The following is a 22,596-nucleotide window of genomic DNA, read 5'->3' on the forward strand; positions in this document are numbered from 1 at the left end:
CGTTATTGCTGTACTCGTCGACAATAAAGGCCATGTCATGTATAAGTGTGTTTGTGTGGACTGTGGAGTATTTTACAAAGGTTTAGAGGAAATTAAAGTTATACTATACAAGTTAGTAATACTCATAAATAAAAACAGTTCATATTAGTCATAAATATTGGTTTTTAAAATGCTTTTTACCCAATTTTTTCTACTCAATTGAATTTGTTAATGTAACAAATGCAGTTACTAAGATCTACTTAATTTTTTTACTTACATTTACTCAGTTCTTATGGTGTCTATAATTGATTTCACTGCTTTAAAATTTACTCAATTTTTTTAGTGTAAAAATGTTTCGCCAAAAAAATTGAGTAAATCATAGTATTAGTTTTTAGAGTGTATATAAACTAATGAATAAGTACTAGTATCTAATAAGTACTATTAACTAATGAAAAAGTACTAGTATCTAATAAGTACTAGTAACTAATGAATAAGTACTAGTATCTAATAAGTACTAGTAACTAATGAATAAGTAGGCTACTATTAAATAATAAATAAGGACTATTAACTAAGGAATAAGTACTAGTATCTAATAAGTACTATTAACTAATGAATAAGTACTAGTATCTAATAAGTACTATTAACTAATGAATAAGTACTAGTCTCTAATAAGTACTATTAACTAATGAATAAGTACTAGTATCTAATAAGTACTATTAACTAATGAATAAGTACTAGTATCTAATAAATAAGCAGTGGTACCAATTTAATAGGTACTAGTATCTAATGAATGAGTACCAGTATCTAGACTATGCTCCATTCCAATTCGCCTAATTATACTATGACCTAAAAGTATGTGCTCTTTTTGTGAATAAAAAGTACTATTTTGAGTGTAGCAGAAGAGTATGCAAGCTTTGTGACATACTACTTCATCTTTAAAGGACTCTGTCGCTTAGTTACGAGCATCCCATAACTGTTTAAACTGTCCTGTCAATCATCACCACTGTTAAAATCCTCCAAATTCAGTTTAATTTCCTACCGTATTGAAGAGAAATGTAGTTAGTAGCATGTTGATCTGCTATTTGTGGGTCTTTAATGCAAAGACTCGTGTTTGCAGTTTAAATATAATGATGTGTTTAAAGTTAATGGGCAAATGTATCATTATAAAAGTTCACAATGCTGCTGCAGGTGAAATATAATGTGGATAACACTGAATAAATGTTTTCGTCAGGTTAAATACTGATAATTGATCACTCAAACCCCTTTATCTAAACCTCTCTACTTAAAGTCCCAGTGACCCAGAAATAGCAAGAAAGTTTACTTCAGCGCTCCAGCTCTCCATTGATCGCTTATAGGAGACTAACGGTTGAAGCGGTGTGGTTAAGCTTTTTAAAACCTAAGCTGTCAAACTGACATCATCTGAGAAGGAACACACTTCTCAGATTTGGATTAAAGATTACCACGACAATTTTTTTCTTGCATGGATTAATTGTTCACCCTAAGACATATTATGTGTGCTAACAAAGTAAATAGGGTCAATTTTGATTTCATGAGGACTTTAAACTCGCATCCGTCATAATTGCTTTTTTACTTTGTAGTTTCATTGGCATCTTTCTCCAACTCGCAATTAGTTCTGGGCGATATTAGAGTGCACGTCGATCTGCACTTTGATTTCAAAACATACTACGCTTTGAGACATACACATTTTATTTTTGAATACTATTTTGGATGGACAGTATGCGATTTGGGACGCACCATTATAATAGCTACTAGTATGTTTTAAAAAGGTAGTACCTAAACAATAAGTACTAGTAGCATTAAAATAGATACATACTAGTACGTTTTAAAGATTAAATGTTAAACTGGCTTGCCATATGATTCTATAGTATGGAGAGAGAGAAAATGACTGTAAGTCGGGTCCATCAACTGTTTGGTTAACGACGTTCTTCCAAATATCATCTTTTGAGTTCAGCAGAAACTTGTACATGTTTGAAACATCTTGAGGGCGAGTAAATGATGACTGTTTTTTATTTTCGGATGAACTATCCCTTTAAGGAACAACTGTACATACAAACAAACTTCAGTTGCCATGGTTGAGCGCTCATTCGTCATGGATTCATCATCAGTTCTCATAATAAAAGCGAATGTGATCGCTGAGGAGAAACGAAACCGATCCGAGACGCCAAGATGAAAGAGTCTAATCGCGAGAAATCAGTGGCCAAGCAAAGCAATTCGCTGATCGAACTGATCATGTGCTTGATTAGTTCGTTCGCGAGAGTCCCGCTTCGGCTGTTCCGGTGGATCACGAGCGCGCGTGCGAGCGGTGAGTTCGAGTGTTTTCTCTCTACATTTGTTCACTAAACAATACTAAAGCTTTGTTTTATGTCGAAGGGTTAAAATGGTTGTTTGTGTCATGGAGATTCACTGTGCCACTTCCGCAACAGTAACGTTATGACTAAAGGCGTGATTCATGGTGGTTTGTTTTGACAGATTTGGCCATGATCCGCGATGAAGAGACGCCGGTGTTTTTCGACCTGGAGACCACCGGGCTGGGTACAACTCTCTCTTCTTACACACTATATAACGCCCATACACACACTATAACTCTTTCACACAAACTATAACGCGCTTACACACACTATAACTCGCTTACACACACTATATAACGCCCTTACAAACACTATAACTTGCTTACACACAGATAACGCCCTTGCACACACTATAACTCTTTTATACACACTATAACTCTCTTACACACACTATAATGCCCTTACACACACTATAATGCCCTTACACGCACTTTAACACCCTTACAAACACTATAACCTGCTTACACACATATAACGCCCTTACACACACTATAACGCCCTTACACACACTATAACTCCCTTACACACACTAGAACGCCCTTACACGCACTATAACGCCCTTACACGCACTATAACGCCCTTACAAACACTATAACTTGCTTACACACAGATAACGCCCTTACACGCACTATAACGCCCTTACAAACACTATAACTTGCTTACACACAGATAACGCCCTTACACACACTATAACTCTTACACACAGATAACGCCCTTACACACACTATAACGCCCTTGCACACACTATAACTCTTTTACACACACTATAACTCTCTTACACGCACTATAACTCGCTTACACGCACTATAACTCTCTTACACGCACTATAACTCTCTTACACGCACTATAACTCTCTTACACACAGTATAACTCTCTTACACACAGTATAACTCTCTTACACGCACTATAACTTGCTTACACGCACTATAACTATCTTACACGCACTATAACTCTCTTACACACACTATAACTCTCTTACACGCACTATAACTCTCTTACACGCACTATAACTCTCTTACACGCACTATAACTCGCTTACACACACTATAACTCTCTTACACGCACTATAACTCTCTTACACGCACTATAACTCTCTTACACGCACTATAACTCTCTTACACGCACTATAACTCTCTTACACACAGATAACGCCCTTACACACACTATAACGCCCTTACACACACTATAACGCCCTTGCACACACTATAACTCTTTTACACACACTATAACTCTCTTACACGCACTATAACTCTCTTACACGCACTATAACTCTTACACGCACTATAACTCTCTTACACGCACTATAACTCTCTTACACACACTATAACTCTCTTACACACACTATAACTCTATTACACACACTATAACTCTCTTACACGCACTATAACTCTCTTACACGCACTATAACTCTCTTACACGCACTATAACTCTCTTACACACAGATAACGCCCTTACACACACTATAACTCTCTTACACGCACTATAACTCTCTTACACGCACTATAACTCTCTTACACGCACTATAACTCTCTTACACGCACTATAACTCTCTTACACGCACTATAACTCTTACACGCACTATAACTCTCTTACACGCACTATAACTCTCTTACACACACTATAACTCTCTTACACGCACTATAACTCTCTTACACGCACTATAACTCTCTTACACACACTATAACTCTCTTACACGCACTATAACTCTCTTACACGCACTATAACTCTCTTAAACACAGATAACGCCCTTACACACACTATAACGCCCTTGCACACACTATAACTCTTTTACACACACTATAACTCTCTTACACACACTATAACTCTCTTACACACACTATAACTCTTTTACACACACTATAACTCTCTTACACGCACTATAACTTGCTTACACGCACTATAACTATCTTACACGCACTATAACTCTCTTACACGCACTATAACTCTTACACGCACTATAACTCTCTTACACGCACTATAACTCTCTTACACGCACTATAACTCTCTTACACACACTATAACTCTCTTACACACACTATAACTCTCTTACACGCACTATAACTCTCTTACACGCACTATAACTCTCTTACACGCACTATAACTCTCTTACACACAGATAACGCCCTTACACACACTATAACTCTCTTACACGCACTATAACTCTCTTACACGCACTATAACTCTCTTACACGCACTATAACTCTTACACGCACTATAACTCTCTTACACGCACTATAACTCTCTTACACACACTATAACTCTCTTACACGCACTATAACTCTCTTACACGCACTATAACTCTCTTACACACACTATAACTCTCTTACACGCACTATAACTCTCTTACACACAGATAACGCCCTTACTCACACTATAACTCTCTTACACGCACTATAACTCTTTTACACACACTATAACTCTCTTACACGCACTATAACTCTCTTACACGCACTATAACTCTTACACGCACTATAACTCTCTTACACGCACTATAACTCTCTTACACGCACTATAACTCTCTTACACACAGATAACGCCCTTACACACACTATAACTCTCTTACACGCACTATAACTCTCTTACACACACTATAACTCTCTTACACGCACTATAACTCTCTTACACACACTATAACTCTCTTACACGCACTATAACTCTTACACGCACTATAACTCTCTTACACGCACTATAACTCTCTTACACACACTATAACTCTCTTACACACACTATAACTCTCTTACACGCACTATAACTCTCTTACACACACTATAACTCTCTTACACGCACTATAACTCTTACACGCACTATAACTCTCTTACACACACTATAACTCTCTTACACACACTATAACTCTCTTACACGCACTATAACTCTCTTACACGCACTATAACTCTCTTACACGCACTATAACTCTCTTACACACACTTTAACTCTCTTACACGCACTATAACTCTCTTACACGCACTATAACTCTTACACGCACTATAACTCTCTTACACACACTATAACTCTCTTACACGCACTATAACTCTCTTACACGCACTATAACTCTCTTAAACACAGATAACGCCCTTACACACACTATAACGCCCTTGCACACACTATAACTCTTTTACACACACTATAACTCTCTTACACGCACTATAACTTGCTTACACGCACTATAACTATCTTACACGCACTATAACTCTCTTACACACACTATAACTCTCTTACACACACTATAACTCTCTTACACACACTATAACTCTCTTACACACACTATAACTCTCTTACACACACTATAACTCTCTTACACGCACTATAACTCGCTTACACGCACTATAACTCTCTTACACGCACTATAACTCTCTTACACACACTATAACTCTCTTACACACACTATAACTCTCTTACACACACTATAACTCTCTTACACACACTATAACTCTCTTACACACACTATAACTCTCTTACACGCACTATAACTCGCTTACACGCACTATAACTCTCTTACACACACTATAACTCTCTTACACACACTATAACTCTCTTACACGCACTATAACTCGCTTACACGCACTATAACTCTCTTACACACACTATAACTCTCTTACACACACTATAACTCTCTTACACACACTATAACTCTCTTACACGCACTATAACTCTCTTACACGCACTATAACTATCTTACACGCACTATAACTCTCTTACACACACTATAACTCTCTTACACGCACTATAACTCTCTTACACGCACTATAACTCTCTTACACACACTATAACTCTCTTACACACACTATAACTCTCTTACACACAGATAACGCCCTTACACACACTATAACTCTCTTACACGCACTATAACTCTCTTACACGCACTATAACTCTCTTACACGCACTATAACTCTTACACGCACTATAACTCTCTTACACGCACTATAACTCTCTTACACGCACTATAACTCTCTTACACGCACTATAACTCTTACACGCACTATAACTCTCTTACACACACTATAACTCTCTTACACGCACTATAACTCTCTTACACGCACTATAACTCTCTTAAACACAGATAACGCCCTTACACACACTATAACGCCCTTGCACACACTATAACGCCCTTACACACACTATAACGCCCTTGCACACACTATAACTCTCTTACACGCACTATAACTTGCTTACACGCACTATAACTATCTTACACGCACTATAACTCTCTTACACACACTATAACTCTCTTACACACACTATAACTCTCTTACACACACTATAACTCTCTTACACACACTATAACTCTCTTACACACACTATAACTCTCTTACACACACTATAACTCTCTTACACGCACTATAACTCTCTTACACACACTATAACTCTCTTACACGCACTATAACTCTCTTACACACACTATAACTCTCTTACACACACTATAACTCTCTTACACGCACTATAACTCGCTTACACGCACTATAACTCTCTTACACGCACTATAACTCTCTTACACGCACTATAACTCTCTTACACGCACTATAACTCTCTTACACACACTATAACTCTCTTACACACACTATAACTCTCTTACACACACTATAACTCTCTTACACGCACTATAACTCTCTTACACGCACTATAACTCTCTTACACGCACTATAACTCTCTTACACGCACTATAACTCTCTTACACACAGATAACGCCCTTACACACACTATAACGCCCTTGCACACACTATAACTCTTTTACACACACTATAACTCTCTTACACGCACTATAACTCTCTTACACGCACTATAACTCTTACACGCACTATAACTCTCTTACACGCACTATAACTCTCTTACACACACTATAACTCTCTTACACACAGATAACGCCCTTACACACACTATAACTCTCTTACACGCACTATAACTCTCTTACACGCACTATAACTCTCTTACACGCACTATAACTCTCTTACACGCATTATAACTCTCTTACACGCACTATAACTCTCTTACACGCACTATAACTCTCTTACACACACTATAACTCTATTACACACACTATAACTCTCTTACACGCACTATAACTCTCTTACACGCACTATAACTCTCTTACACGCACTATAACTCTCTTACACACAGATAACGCCCTTACACACACTATAACTCTCTTACACGCACTATAACTCTCTTACACGCACTATAACTCTCTTACACGCACTATAACTCTTACACGCACTATAACTCTCTTACACGCACTATAACTCTCTTACACACACTATAACTCTCTTACACACACTATAACTCTCTTACACACAGATAACGCCCTTACACACACTATAACTCTCTTACACGCACTATAACTCTCTTACACGCACTATAACTCTCTTACACGCACTATAACTCTCTTACACGCACTATAACTCTCTTACACACAGATAACGCCCTTACACACACTATAACTCTCTTACACGCACTATAACTCTCTTACACGCACTATAACTCTCTTACACGCACTATAACTCTTACACGCACTATAACTCTCTTACACGCACTATAACTCTCTTACACGCACTATAACTCTCTTACACGCACTATAACTCTCTTACACACACTATAACTCTCTTACACGCACTATAACTCTCTTACACGCACTATAACTCTTACACGCACTATAACTCTCTTACACACACTATAACTCTCTTACACGCACTATAACTCTCTTACACGCACTATAACTCTCTTAAACACAGATAACGCCCTTACACACACTATAACGCCCTTGCACACACTATAACTCTTTTACACACACTATAACTCTCTTACACGCACTATAACTATCTTACACGCACTATAACTCTCTTACACACACTATAACTCTCTTACACACACTATAACTCTCTTACACACACTATAACTCTCTTACACACACTATAACTCTCTTACACACACTATAACTCTCTTACACGCACTATAACTCGCTTACACGCACTATAACTCTCTTACACGCACTATAACTCTCTTACACACACTATAACTCTCTTACACACACTATAACTCTCTTACACACACTATAACTCTCTTACACACACTATAACTCTCTTACACACACTATAACTCTCTTACACACACTATATCTCGCTTACACGCACTATAACTCTCTTACACGCACTATAACTCTCTTACACACACTATAACTCTCTTACACACACTATAACTATCTTACACGCACTATAACTCTCTTACACGCACTATAACTATCTTACACGCACTATAACTCTCTTACACACACTATAACTCTCTTACACACACTATAACTCTCTTACACACACTATAACTCTCTTACACGCACTATAACTCTCTTACACACACTATAACTCTCTTACGCGCTCTATAACTCTCTTACACACACTATAACTCTCTTACACACAGTATAACTCTCTTACACACACTATAACTCTCTTACACACAGTATAACTCTCTTACACACACTATAACTCTCTTACACACACTATAACTCTCTTACACACACTATAGCTCTCTTACACACACTATAACTCTCTTACACACACTATAACTCTCTTACACACACTATAACTCTCTTACACACACTATAACTCTCTTACACACACTATAACTCTCTTACACACACTATAACTCTCTTACACACACTATAACTCTATTACACACACTATAACTCTATTACACACACTATAACTCTCTTACACACACTATAACTCTCTTACACACAGTATAACTCTCTTACACACACTATAACTCTCTTACACACAGTATAACTCTCTTACACACACTATAACTCTCTTACACACAGATAACGCCCTTACACGCACTATAACTCTCTTACACACAGTATAACTCTCTTACACACACTATAACTCTCTTACACACAGATAACGCCCTTACACAGACTATAATTCTCTTACACACACTATAACTCTCTTACACACACTATAACTCTCTTACACACAGATAACGCCCTTACACACACTATAACTCTCTTACACACAGTATAACTCTCTTACACACACTATAACTCTCTTACACACACTATAACTCTCTTACACGCACTATAACTCTTACACGCACTATAACTCTCTTACACGCACTATAACTCTCTTACACACACTATAACTCTCTTACATGCACTATAACTCTCTTACACGCACTATAACTCTTACACGCACTATAACTCTCTTACACACACTATAACTCTCTTACACGCACTATAACTCTCTTACACACACTATAACTCTCTTACACGCACTATAACTCTCTTACACACACTATAACTCTCTTACACGCACTATAACTCTCTTACACACACTATAACTCTCTTACACACACTATAACTCTCTTACACGCACTATAACTCTCTTACACGCACTATAACTCTTACACGCACTATAACTCTCTTACACACACTATAACTCTCTTACACGCACTATAACTCTCTTACACGCACTATAACTCTCTTAAACACAGATAACGCCCTTACACACACTATAACGCCCTTGCACACACTATAACTCTTTTACACACACTATAACTCTCTTACACGCACTATAACTTGCTTACACGCACTATAACTATCTTACACGCACTATAACTCTCTTACACACACTATAACTCTCTTACACGCACTATAACTCTCTTACACGCACTATAACTCTCTTACACACAGATAACGCCCTTACACACACTATAACGCCCTTGCACACACTATAACTCTTTTACACACACTATAACTCTCTTACACGCACTATAACTCTCTTACACGCACTATAACTCTTACACGCACTATAACTCTCTTACACGCACTATAACTCTCTTACACACACTATAACTCTCTTACACACAGATAACGCCCTTACACACACTATAACTCTCTTACACGCACTATAACTCTCTTACACGCACTATAACTCTCTTACACGCATTATAACTCTCTTACACGCACTATAACTCTCTTACACGCACTATAACTCTCTTACACACACTATAACTCTATTACACACACTATAACTCTCTTACACGCACTATAACTCTCTTACACGCACTATAACTCTCTTACACGCACTATAACTCTCTTACACACAGATAACGCCCTTACACACACTATAACTCTCTTACACGCACTATAACTCTCTTACACGCACTATAACTCTCTTACACGCACTATAACTCTTACACGCACTATAACTCTCTTACACGCACTATAACTCTCTTACACACACTATAACTCTCTTACACACACTATAACTCTCTTACACACAGATAACGCCCTTACACACACTATAACTCTCTTACACGCACTATAACTCTCTTACACGCACTATAACTCTCTTACACGCACTATAACTCTCTTACACGCACTATAACTCTCTTACACACAGATAACGCCCTTACACACACTATAACTCTCTTACACGCACTATAACTCTCTTACACGCACTATAACTCTCTTACACGCACTATAACTCTTACACGCACTATAACTCTCTTACACGCACTATAACTCTCTTACACGCACTATAACTCTCTTACACACACTATAACTCTCTTACACGCACTATAACTCTCTTACACGCACTATAACTCTTACACGCACTATAACTCTCTTACACACACTATAACTCTCTTACACGCACTATAACTCTCTTACACGCACTATAACTCTCTTAAACACAGATAACGCCCTTACACACACTATAACGCCCTTGCACACACTATAACTCTTTTACACACACTATAACTCTCTTACACGCACTATAACTTGCTTACACGCACTGTAACTATCTTACACGCACTATAACTCTCTTACACACACTATAACTCTCTTACACACACTATAACTCTCTTACACACACTATAACTCTCTTACACACACTATAACTCTCTTACACACACTATAACTCTCTTACACGCACTATAACTCGCTTACACGCACTATAACTCTCTTACACGCACTATAACTCTCTTACACACACTATAACTCTCTTACACACACTATAACTCTCTTACACACACTATAACTCTCTTACACACACTATAACTCTCTTACACACACTATAACTCTCTTACACACACTATATCTCGCTTACACGCACTATAACTCTCTTACACGCACTATAACTCTCTTACACACACTATAACTCTCTTACACACACTATAACTATCTTACACGCACTATAACTCTCTTACACGCACTATAACTATCTTACACGCACTATAACTCTCTTACACACACTATAACTCTTACACACACTATAACTCTCTTACACACACTATAACTCTCTTACACGCACTATAACTCTCTTACACACACTATAACTCTCTTACGCGCTCTATAACTCTCTTACACACACTATAACTCTCTTACACACAGTATAACTCTCTTACACACAGTATAACTCTCTTACACACACTATAACTCTCTTACACACAGTATAACTCTCTTACACACACTATAACTCTCTTACACACACTATAACTCTCTTACACACACTATAGCTCTCTTACACACACTATAACTCTCTTACACACACTATAACTCTCTTACACACACTATAACTCTCTTACACACACTATAACTCTCTTACACACACTATAACTCTCTTACACACACTATAACTCTCTTACACACACTATAACTCTATTACACACACTATAACTCTATTACACACACTATAACTCTCTTACACACACTATAACTCTCTTACACACAGTATAACTCTCTTACACACACTATAACTCTCTTACACACAGTATAACTCTCTTACACACACTATAACTCTCTTACACACAGATAACGCCCTTACACGCACTATAACTCTCTTACACACAGTATAACTCTCTTACACACACTATAACTCTCTTACACACAGATAACGCCCTTACACAGACTATAATTCTCTTACACACACTATAACTCTCTTACACACACTATAACTCTCTTACACACAGATAACGCCCTTACACACACTATAACTCTCTTACACACAGTATAACTCTCTTACACACACTATAACTCTCTTACACACACTATAACTCTCTTACACGCACTATAACTCTTACACGCACTATAACTCTCTTACACGCACTATAACTCTCTTACACACACTATAACTCTCTTACATGCACTATAACTCTCTTACACGCACTATAACTCTTACACGCACTATAACTCTCTTACACACTATAACTCTCTTACACGCACTATAACTCTCTTACACACACTATAACTCTCTTACACGCACTATAACTCTCTTACACACACTATAACTCTCTTACACGCACTATAACTCTCTTACACACACTATAACTCTCTTACACACACTATAACTCTCTTACACGCACTATAACTCTCTTACACGCACTATAACTCTTACACGCACTATAACTCTCTTACACACACTATAACTCTCTTACACGCACTATAACTCTCTTACACGCACTATAACTCTCTTAAACACAGATAACGCCCTTACACACACTATAACGCCCTTGCACACACTATAACTCTTTTACACACACTATAACTCTCTTACACGCACTATAACTTGCTTACACGCACTATAACTATCTTACACGCACTATAACTCTCTTACACACACTATAACTCTCTTACACACACTATAACTCTCTTACACACACTATAACTCTCTTACACACACTATAACTCTCTTACACACACTATAACTCTCTTACACGCACTATAACTCGCTTACACGCACTATAACTCTCTTACACGCACTATAACTCTCTTACACACACTATAACTCTCTTACACACACTATAACTCTCTTACACACACTATAACTCTCTTACACACACTATAACTCTCTTACACACACTATAACTCTCTTACACACACTATAACTCTCTTACACGCACTATAACTCGCTTACACGCACTATAACTCTCTTACACACACTATAACTCTCTTACACACACTATAACTCTCTTACACACACTATAACTCTCTTACACGCACTATAACTCTCTTACACGCACTATAACTCTCTTACACACACTATAACTCTCTTACACGCACTATAACTCTCTTACACACACTATAACTCTCTTACACGCACTATAACTCTCTTACACGCACTATAACTCTTACACGCACTATAACTCTCTTACACGCACTATAACTCTCTTACACGCACTATAACTCTCTTACACGCACTATAACTCTCTTACACGCACTATAACTCTCTTACACGCACTATAACTCTTAAACACAGATAACGCCCTTACACACACTATAACTCTCTTACACACACTATAACTCTCTTACACGCACTATAACTCTCTTACACACACTATAACTCTCTTACACGCACTATAACTCTCTTACACGCACTATAACTCTTACACGCACTATAACTCTCTTACACGCACTATAACTCTCTTACACGCACTATAACTCTCTTACACGCACTATAACTCTTACACGCACTATAACTCTCTTACACGCACTATAACTCTCTTACACACACTATAACTCTCTTACACACACTATAACTCTCTTACACACAGATAACGCCCTTACACACACTATAACTCTCTTACACGCACTATAACTCTCTTACACACAGATAACGCCCTTACACACACTATAACTCTCTTACACGCACTATAACTCTCTTACACGCACTATAACTCTCTTACACACACTATAACTCTCTTACACACACTATAACTCTCTTACACACAGATAACGCCCTTACACACACTATAACTCTCTTACACGCACTATAACTCTCTTACACGCACTATAACTCTCTTACACGCACTATAACTCTCTTACACGCACTATAACTCTCTTACACGCACTATAACTCTTACACGCACTATAACTCTTACACGCACTATAACTCTCTTACACGCACTATAACTCTCTTACACGCACTATAACTCTTACACGCACTATAACTCTTACACGCACTATAACTCTCTTACACGCACTATAACTCTCTTACACGCACTATAACTCTTACACACACTATAACTCTCTTACACGCACTATAACTCTCTTACACGCACTATAACTCTCTTAAACACAGATAACGCCCTTACACACACTATAACGCCCTTGCACACACTATAACGCCCTTGCACACACTATAACTCTCTTACACGCACTATAACTTGCTTACACGCACTATAACTATCTTACACGCACTATAACTCTCTTACACACACTATAACTCTCTTACACACACTATAACTCTCTTACACACACTATAACTCTCTTACACACACTATAACTCTCTTACACACACTATAACTCTCTTACACGCACTATAACTCGCTTACACGCACTATAACTCTCTTACACGCACTATAACTCTCTTACACGCACTATAACTCTCTTACACGCACTATAACTCTCTTACACACACTATAACTCTCTTACACACACTATAACTCTCTTACACACACTATAACTCTCTTACACACACTATAACTCTCTTACACGCACTATAACTCTCTTACACGCACTATAACTCTCTTACACACAGATAACGCCCTTACACACACTATAACGCCCTTGCACACACTATAACTCTTTTACACACACTATAACTCTCTTACACGCACTATAACTCTCTTACACGCACTATAACTCTTACACGCACTATAACTCTCTTACACGCACTATAACTCTCTTACACACACTATAACTCTCTTACACACAGATAACGCCCTTACACACACTATAACTCTCTTACACGCACTATAACTCTCTTACACGCACTATAACTCTCTTACACGCACTATAACTCTCTTACACGCACTATAACTCTCTTACACACACTATAACTCTCTTACACACAGATAACGCCCTTACACACACTATAACTCTCTTACACGCACTATAACTCTCTTACACGCACTATAACTCTCTTACACGCACTATAACTCTCTTACACGCACTATAACTCTCTTACACGCACTATAACTCTCTTACACGCACTATAACTCTCTTACACGCACTATAACTCTCTTACACACACTATAACTCTATTACACACACTATAACTCTCTTACACGCACTATAACTCTCTTACACGCACTATAACTCTCTTACACGCACTATAACTCTCTTACACACAGATAACGCCCTTACACACACTATAACTCTCTTACACGCACTATAACTCTCTTACACGCACTATAACTCTCTTACACGCACTATAACTCTTACACGCACTATAACTCTCTTACACGCACTATAACTCTCTTACACACACTATAACTCTCTTACACACACTATAACTCTCTTACACACAGATAACGCCCTTACACACACTATAACTCTCTTACACGCACTATAACTCTCTTACACGCACTATAACTCTCTTACACGCACTATAACTCTCTTACACGCACTATAACTCTCTTACACACAGATAACGCCCTTACACACACTATAACTCTCTTACACGCACTATAACTCTCTTACACGCACTATAACTCTCTTACACGCACTATAACTCTTACACGCACTATAACTCTCTTACACGCACTATAACTCTCTTACACGCACTATAACTCTCTTACACGCACTATAACTCTCTTACACACACTATAACTCTCTTACACGCACTATAACTCTCTTACACGCACTATAACTCTTACACGCACTATAACTCTCTTACACACACTATAACTCTCTTACACGCACTATAACTCTCTTACACGCACTATAACTCTCTTAAACACAGATAACGCCCTTACACACACTATAACGCCCTTGCACACACTATAACTCTTTTACACACACTATAACTCTCTTACACGCACTATAACTTGCTTACACGCACTGTAACTATCTTACACGCACTATAACTCTCTTACACACACTATAACTCTCTTACACACACTATAACTCTCTTACACACACTATAACTCTCTTACACACACTATAACTCTCTTACACACACTATAACTCTCTTACACGCACTATAACTCGCTTACACGCACTATAACTCTCTTACACGCACTATAACTCTCTTACACACACTATAACTCTCTTACACACACTATAACTCTCTTACACACACTATAACTCTCTTACACACACTATAACTCTCTTACACACACTATAACTCGCTTACACGCACTATAACTCTCTTACACGCACTATAACTCTCTTACACACACTATAACTCTCTTACACACACTATAACTATCTTACACGCACTATAACTCTCTTACACGCACTATAACTATCTTACACGCACTATAACTCTCTTACACACACTATAACTCTCTTACACACACTATAACTCTCTTACACACACTATAACTCTCTTACACGCACTATAACTCTCTTACACACACTATAACTCTCTTACGCGCTCTATAACTCTCTTACACACACTATAACTCTCTTACACACAGTATAACTCTCTTACACACAGTATAACTCTCTTACACACACTATAACTCTCTTACACACAGTATAACTCTCTTACACACACTATAACTCTCTTACACACACTATAACTCTCTTACACACACTATAGCTCTCTTACACACACTATAACTCTCTTACACACACTATAACTCTCTTACACACACTATAACTCTCTTACACACACTATAACTCTCTTACACACACTATAACTCTCTTACACACACTATAACTCTATTACACACACTATAACTCTATTACACACACTATAACTCTCTTACACACACTATAACTCTCTTACACACAGTATAACTCTCTTACACACACTATAACTCTCTTACACACAGTATAACTCTCTTACACACACTATAACTCTCTTACACACAGATAACGCCCTTACACGCACTATAACTCTCTTACACACAGTATAACTCTCTTACACACACTATAACTCTCTTACACACAGATAACGCCCTTACACAGACTATAATTCTCTTACACACACTATAACTCTCTTACACACACTATAACTCTCTTACACACAGATAACGCCCTTACACACACTATAACTCTCTTACACACAGTATAACTCTCTTACACACACTATAACTCTCTTACACACAGATAACGCCCTTACACAGACTATAATTCTCTTACACACACTATAACTCTCTTACACACACTATAACTCTCTTACACACAGATAACGCCCTTACACACACTATAACTCTCTTACACACACTATAACTCTCTTACACACAGATAACGCCCTTACACACACTATAATTCTCTTACACGCACTATAACTCTCTTACACACACTATAACTCTCTTACACACAGATAACGCCCTTACACACACTATAATTCTCTTACACACACTATAATTCTCTTACACATACTTCTACAGACTGTATTTACTTGTTTGGTTGCCTGGGGGGGAAACAATCGAAACAATCACAGAAGTTGTAATGGTTTCCACTAAAAACACCATTACAAACCATGGTTTCAGTGTGTTTTGGGTCATATTCCAGTAGGATTTAATGTTGTTGTTGTTGTTAATATGCCACCAATAGAAGGCAGCAAAATGCCAGTAGTTTAGTAGTTCCCATTACAAATCCTATAAGGGTTTCTATTGTTTGTCAGCAGGGTTAATAACAGTTATAATCTGTTAAGCTTTATATAATGAATATTATGTTGAACACTAAGTTTATATAAATGTCATATGCTTCTGATAAATCTATTAGGAATTGTTAGTATGTATACAATTAATTCCTATTTTATAGATTAATGTATTACCGAATGAATTTTAATCATTATGAATAGTAAATATATACGTGACCCTGGAGAGCAAAACCAGTCATGCATCACGCGTATATTTGTGGCAATAGCCAACAATACATTGTTTGGGTCAAAATGATCAATTTTTCTTTATTGACAAAAATCATTAGGATATTAAGATCATGTTCCACTAATATATTTTGTAAATTTCCTACTGTAAATATATCATAAATGTATTATTAGTAATATGGATAGCTAAGGATTTAATTTGGCCCACTTTAAAGGAGATTTTCTCAATATTTAGATTTTTTGCACCCTCAAGATTACAAATATTGTCCTATCCTAACAAACCATCCATCAATGGAAAGATTATTTATGCAGATGATGTATAAATCTCACATTTTAAGCTTATGAACCTAAAATTGACCCGTATGACTGTTTTTGTGGTCCAGAGTCGCATTTACAGGTGAAAAATACCCTAATTAGTTTAAAGTATGAAAAAAATCATCCAAAATGCTACATAAAAAAAAAAAAAACTATTGGTTAACTATATCTGGAAAAAATATTATATTTTAAAACAATGAATTTTATTTAACAGTAACATTCTGTACAAGGAAAATATTAAGTGTAAAATATCTGAGATAACCATCCCATGATGCCTAAAGAAACTTAATTGGTTGATTTTTAGGTAAAAATGTGGTTAAAAGGACAATGCATGTAATTGTTTGTCTGGCTATCACCAGACCAACCTCAGTTTAAGATTGAACATTGGTCTGGGGAGTCTGCTCTGTATTTTCTACTGCACAAGAGGCGTGATCAACGGGCAGAGTTCAAATGACTCTGTATGATATTAGATAGTCCTTCAACCAATCAGAGCACAAGAGGCGTGATCAACGGGCATAGTTCAAATGACTCTGTATGATATTAAATAGTCCTTCAACCAATCAGAGCACAAGAGGCGTGATCAACGGGCATAGTTCAAATGACTCTGTATGATATTAGATAGTCCTTCAACCAATCAGAGCACAAGAGGCGTGATCAACGGGCATAGTTCAAATGACTCTGTATGATATTAGATAGTCCTTCAACCAATCAGAGCACAAGAGGCGTGATCAACGGGCATAGTTCAAATGACTCTGTATGATATTAGATAGTCCTTCAACCAATCAGAGCACAAGAGGCGTGATCAACGGGCAACAACCCATCGCTAAACCCGCCAATATTGTGCCAGGTGGATAAGTCAGTCTGTGATTGGTTCCTGCCAGAGCCGGCCTTTCCATTAGGCAATATAGGCGGTGGTCTAGGGCCCCGCCTTATCTTGGGGGGCCCCCTCAATCTTAATATAATTTTTTTTTAACTCCAATTGGGCCAATTTTTATGATCTTGCCTAGGGCTCCACAACCTCACGGGCCGGCATTGGTTCCCGCAAAAGTGTAACAGAAGCAGTAGAAATTAATGTACAGGTTTCCAGACTGAGTTGCCGGGCGAAATCAAATATACCGTATTTTCCAGACTATAAGTCGCTCCGGAGTATAAGTCGCATCAGTCAAAAAATGCGTCATGAAGAGGAAAATAACATATGTCGCACTGGACAATAAGTCGCATTAGGGCAGAAGCGCCCGCTCTCTGTGCGTAATCGAGCAGCAGAAAGAAAGTTTGAAGTGAGTGAGAAACTTGTGAGAGACTGACAAAAAGCAGACGTTACTTTAACTGTAATGAAGAAAACAAAGAAAGCTAATCACGGACTGAGAGAGAGATGGCCAGAGCTGGAGGAACGAGTCCACAGATTGAGCAACGCTCAGCTGCGCGAGACGAACGCTGTGGGAATCGTTCTTGGCTGCATATTTTTCTACATGCAGTTTGTAATGTGCAGAATAGGATTGTACCAGAGTTCGTAGATGGGAAGGAAGGAGTCGGGAACCGGCAAACATTTAAAGACTTTTAATCAAACCAAAAATAAACAAAATAAAAGTAAAGCACACACACAACAAAATGTATACAAAACATAACATAAATCCAGGCCTGGTCCTCTCTCGTCCTTCACTGTCGTCGCTCCTCCTTCATGGTCCCGTCACTCCTCCATGAGACACGAGACCGGTGCAGCGCGCAGCTCTCGCTCATTATTATTACCGACCGGCCTCGTCCCGCTCTCACGGGCCCTCAGCCTCTCTGCTCACCACAAGCATTTTCTTTATGTGGCCATTTTGTTGGTGTTCAGTCTTTCTCAGTTGTTGTCTTTAAGTTAATATTTCTGCTAAGAGTTGTTTTCAGTTTTGAGTTAATTTCTTCAGGTTTAGGCTACAGGAGCAGCATAGAGCCCCGGCTGTAGACGTAGCTAAATGTTTATTGTTGTCAGTCAGTACGAACTAAATTTGATATAAGTCGCACCTGACTATAAGTCAGTAGGACTAGCCAAACTATGAAAAAAGTGTGACTTATAGTCCGGAAAATACAGTGTATGTGTATGTATATATATATACTTTTTTTATATATATATATATATAAGTGTATAATATAGTGTATAATATATAAAAATGGCATCCCATAATGCCTTTGTAATATTAAAATTAATGTTTTCCCTCTCCTCAGACACGTCTGCGTGTGATATCGTGCAGCTGTCGGCGATCAGCGGGGATCGGGCGTTTAACGCGTATCTCCTGCCCCGCTGCAGCATGACCGACGGGGCGTCTCGAGTCACGGGTCTCACGGTCGACGGCCAATCACTGCTCTTCCACCGCCGGCCCGTTCCCACCGTCCCTCACACACGGGCCCTCAGAGACTTCATCTCCTTCCTCAAGACCTTCCGCAGGCCTTTCCTGGTGGGACACAACAGCCGGCGCTTCGACTGGCCCATCCTGACGCGCGTCCTGGCGGATTACGACCTGCTGGAGGAGTTTGAGCGCGCGGTGTCGGGATGCGTGGACACGCTGACACTGAGCAGGGAGATGTTCCAGCTGCAGAAATACTCACAGCCTTTCCTAGTGGAGCATTTCCTGCACCAGGCTTACGGCGCACATGATGCCTCGGAGGACGTGAGGACGCTGCAGGATCTTTACCGCGTCTGGAGACCCAGCGGCCAACTCGTGAGGAGGCACAAGATAACCCTGTGGTGACTGTTGCACTAAACTTAAAGGGTTAGTTCACACAAAAATGTAAATTGTGTCATTAATTCCTCATCGTTCTGTAAGACCTCCGCTCATCTTCACACACAGATGAAGATATTAGTGTTGAAATCCGATGGCTCAGAAAGGCCTTCATTGACACCAATGTCATTTCCTCTCTCAAGACCCATAAAGGCACTAAAGACGTCGTTACAAAGCCCATCTCACTACAGCGCCTCTACTATCATTTATGAAGAGGCCAGAAGAGTTTTTGTGTGCCAAAAAAAATAACGACTTATATAGTGATGGGCCGATTTCAAAACAAAGGTTTGAACCGTTATGAATCATGAATCGATTCACTGAATCATAACGGTTCGAAGCTTTGTTCTGAAATCGGCCCATCACTATATAAGTCGTTGTTTAGTGTTTTTCCCGCACTAACTCTATTCTGGCCTCTTCATAAATGATTGTAGAGCCGCTGTAGTGAGATGGGCTTTGTAACGACGTCTTTAGTGCCTTTATGGGTCTTGAGAGAGGAAATGACATTGGTGTCAATGAAGGCCTTTCTGAGCCATCGGATTTCAACACTAATATCTTCATCTGTGTGTGAAGATGAGCGGAGGACTGACGGCTGGCCAACCACAGGAGGAATTAATCACACAATTTACAGTTTTGGCTGAACTAACTTTAAAGATTCCCTTGTGCCTTAGTGCGTGCAATTATGTCAAAATTACGGTTCACATCATTTTCATGCTCTTTGAGTTTTCAAAAGGTGTTTTTGTAACGTGTGTGTTATTGAATTTAGACAATAACTGTGCAATATGTGATGTGAAAACTTATTTTTCACTGAATGTGTGTAAAGGGTTTTATAATAATGTTGACATTATTTTAGTTAATTTGTAAATTATGGCTCAAAAGGTATTTGTTGGGTTAAAGTGTGTTCTGTTTCAGTGTGACATCAGGTTTTGCTTCCCTTTCTTATCTCAGGTGTGGAGAACCACGGTCGATTTCATTTCTACATACTGATATATTGATATTGTTGATTTAGTAACAGGAAACGTTAAATAATAACCATTGAGGAAGCTTTGTTTTGTACTAGGTGGAAATATGGAATTATGCTGGAAAAGTAGAAAAATGTTTCTGTTCTCATTTTATTAAAGTTGACTTTGATGTGTTCTCACCAATTTGCAGTGATTTGTAAGGTAGTTATAATTTCACAGTCATTTGTATTGTAACGAGAGTCGGTGCTATTGAGAATAACAGCTGCGTTTGCTGGTTGTTGTTATTGGTCACTATTGCACTTAAAGGTGCAGTGTGTAGTATTTATGAAGATGTATTGACAGAAATGAAATATACAGTGGGTACGGAAAGTATTCAGACCCCCTTAAATTTTAAACCCGCGCATGGGAGATCACACTCACAGCTCAGCTCAGCTACAGGCACTCATTT

The 22,596-nt window shown here is 38.3% G+C and overlaps 1 protein-coding gene across 1 annotated transcript; it reads left to right on the top strand.

Annotated features, from left to right (window-relative positions):
* The first annotated feature begins 1,916 nt into the window (after nucleotides 1-1,916).
* plex9.1 (PML-like exon 9.1) lies at nucleotides 1,917-21,256 on the top strand. The gene is made up of 3 exons (XM_067436497.1): nucleotides 1,917-2,302; nucleotides 2,470-2,532; nucleotides 20,636-21,256. The coding sequence occupies exons 1-3, from the start codon at nucleotides 2,167-2,169 to the stop codon at nucleotides 21,157-21,159; spliced, it is 723 nt and encodes a 240-aa protein (XP_067292598.1). The 5' UTR covers nucleotides 1,917-2,166; the 3' UTR covers nucleotides 21,160-21,256.
* Nucleotides 21,257-22,596: the final 1,340 nt, after the last annotated feature.

Source organism: Pseudorasbora parva, chromosome 25, assembly GCF_024679245.1.
Source record: "Pseudorasbora parva isolate DD20220531a chromosome 25, ASM2467924v1, whole genome shotgun sequence".
Lineage (NCBI taxonomy): Eukaryota > Metazoa > Chordata > Actinopteri > Cypriniformes > Gobionidae > Pseudorasbora > Pseudorasbora parva.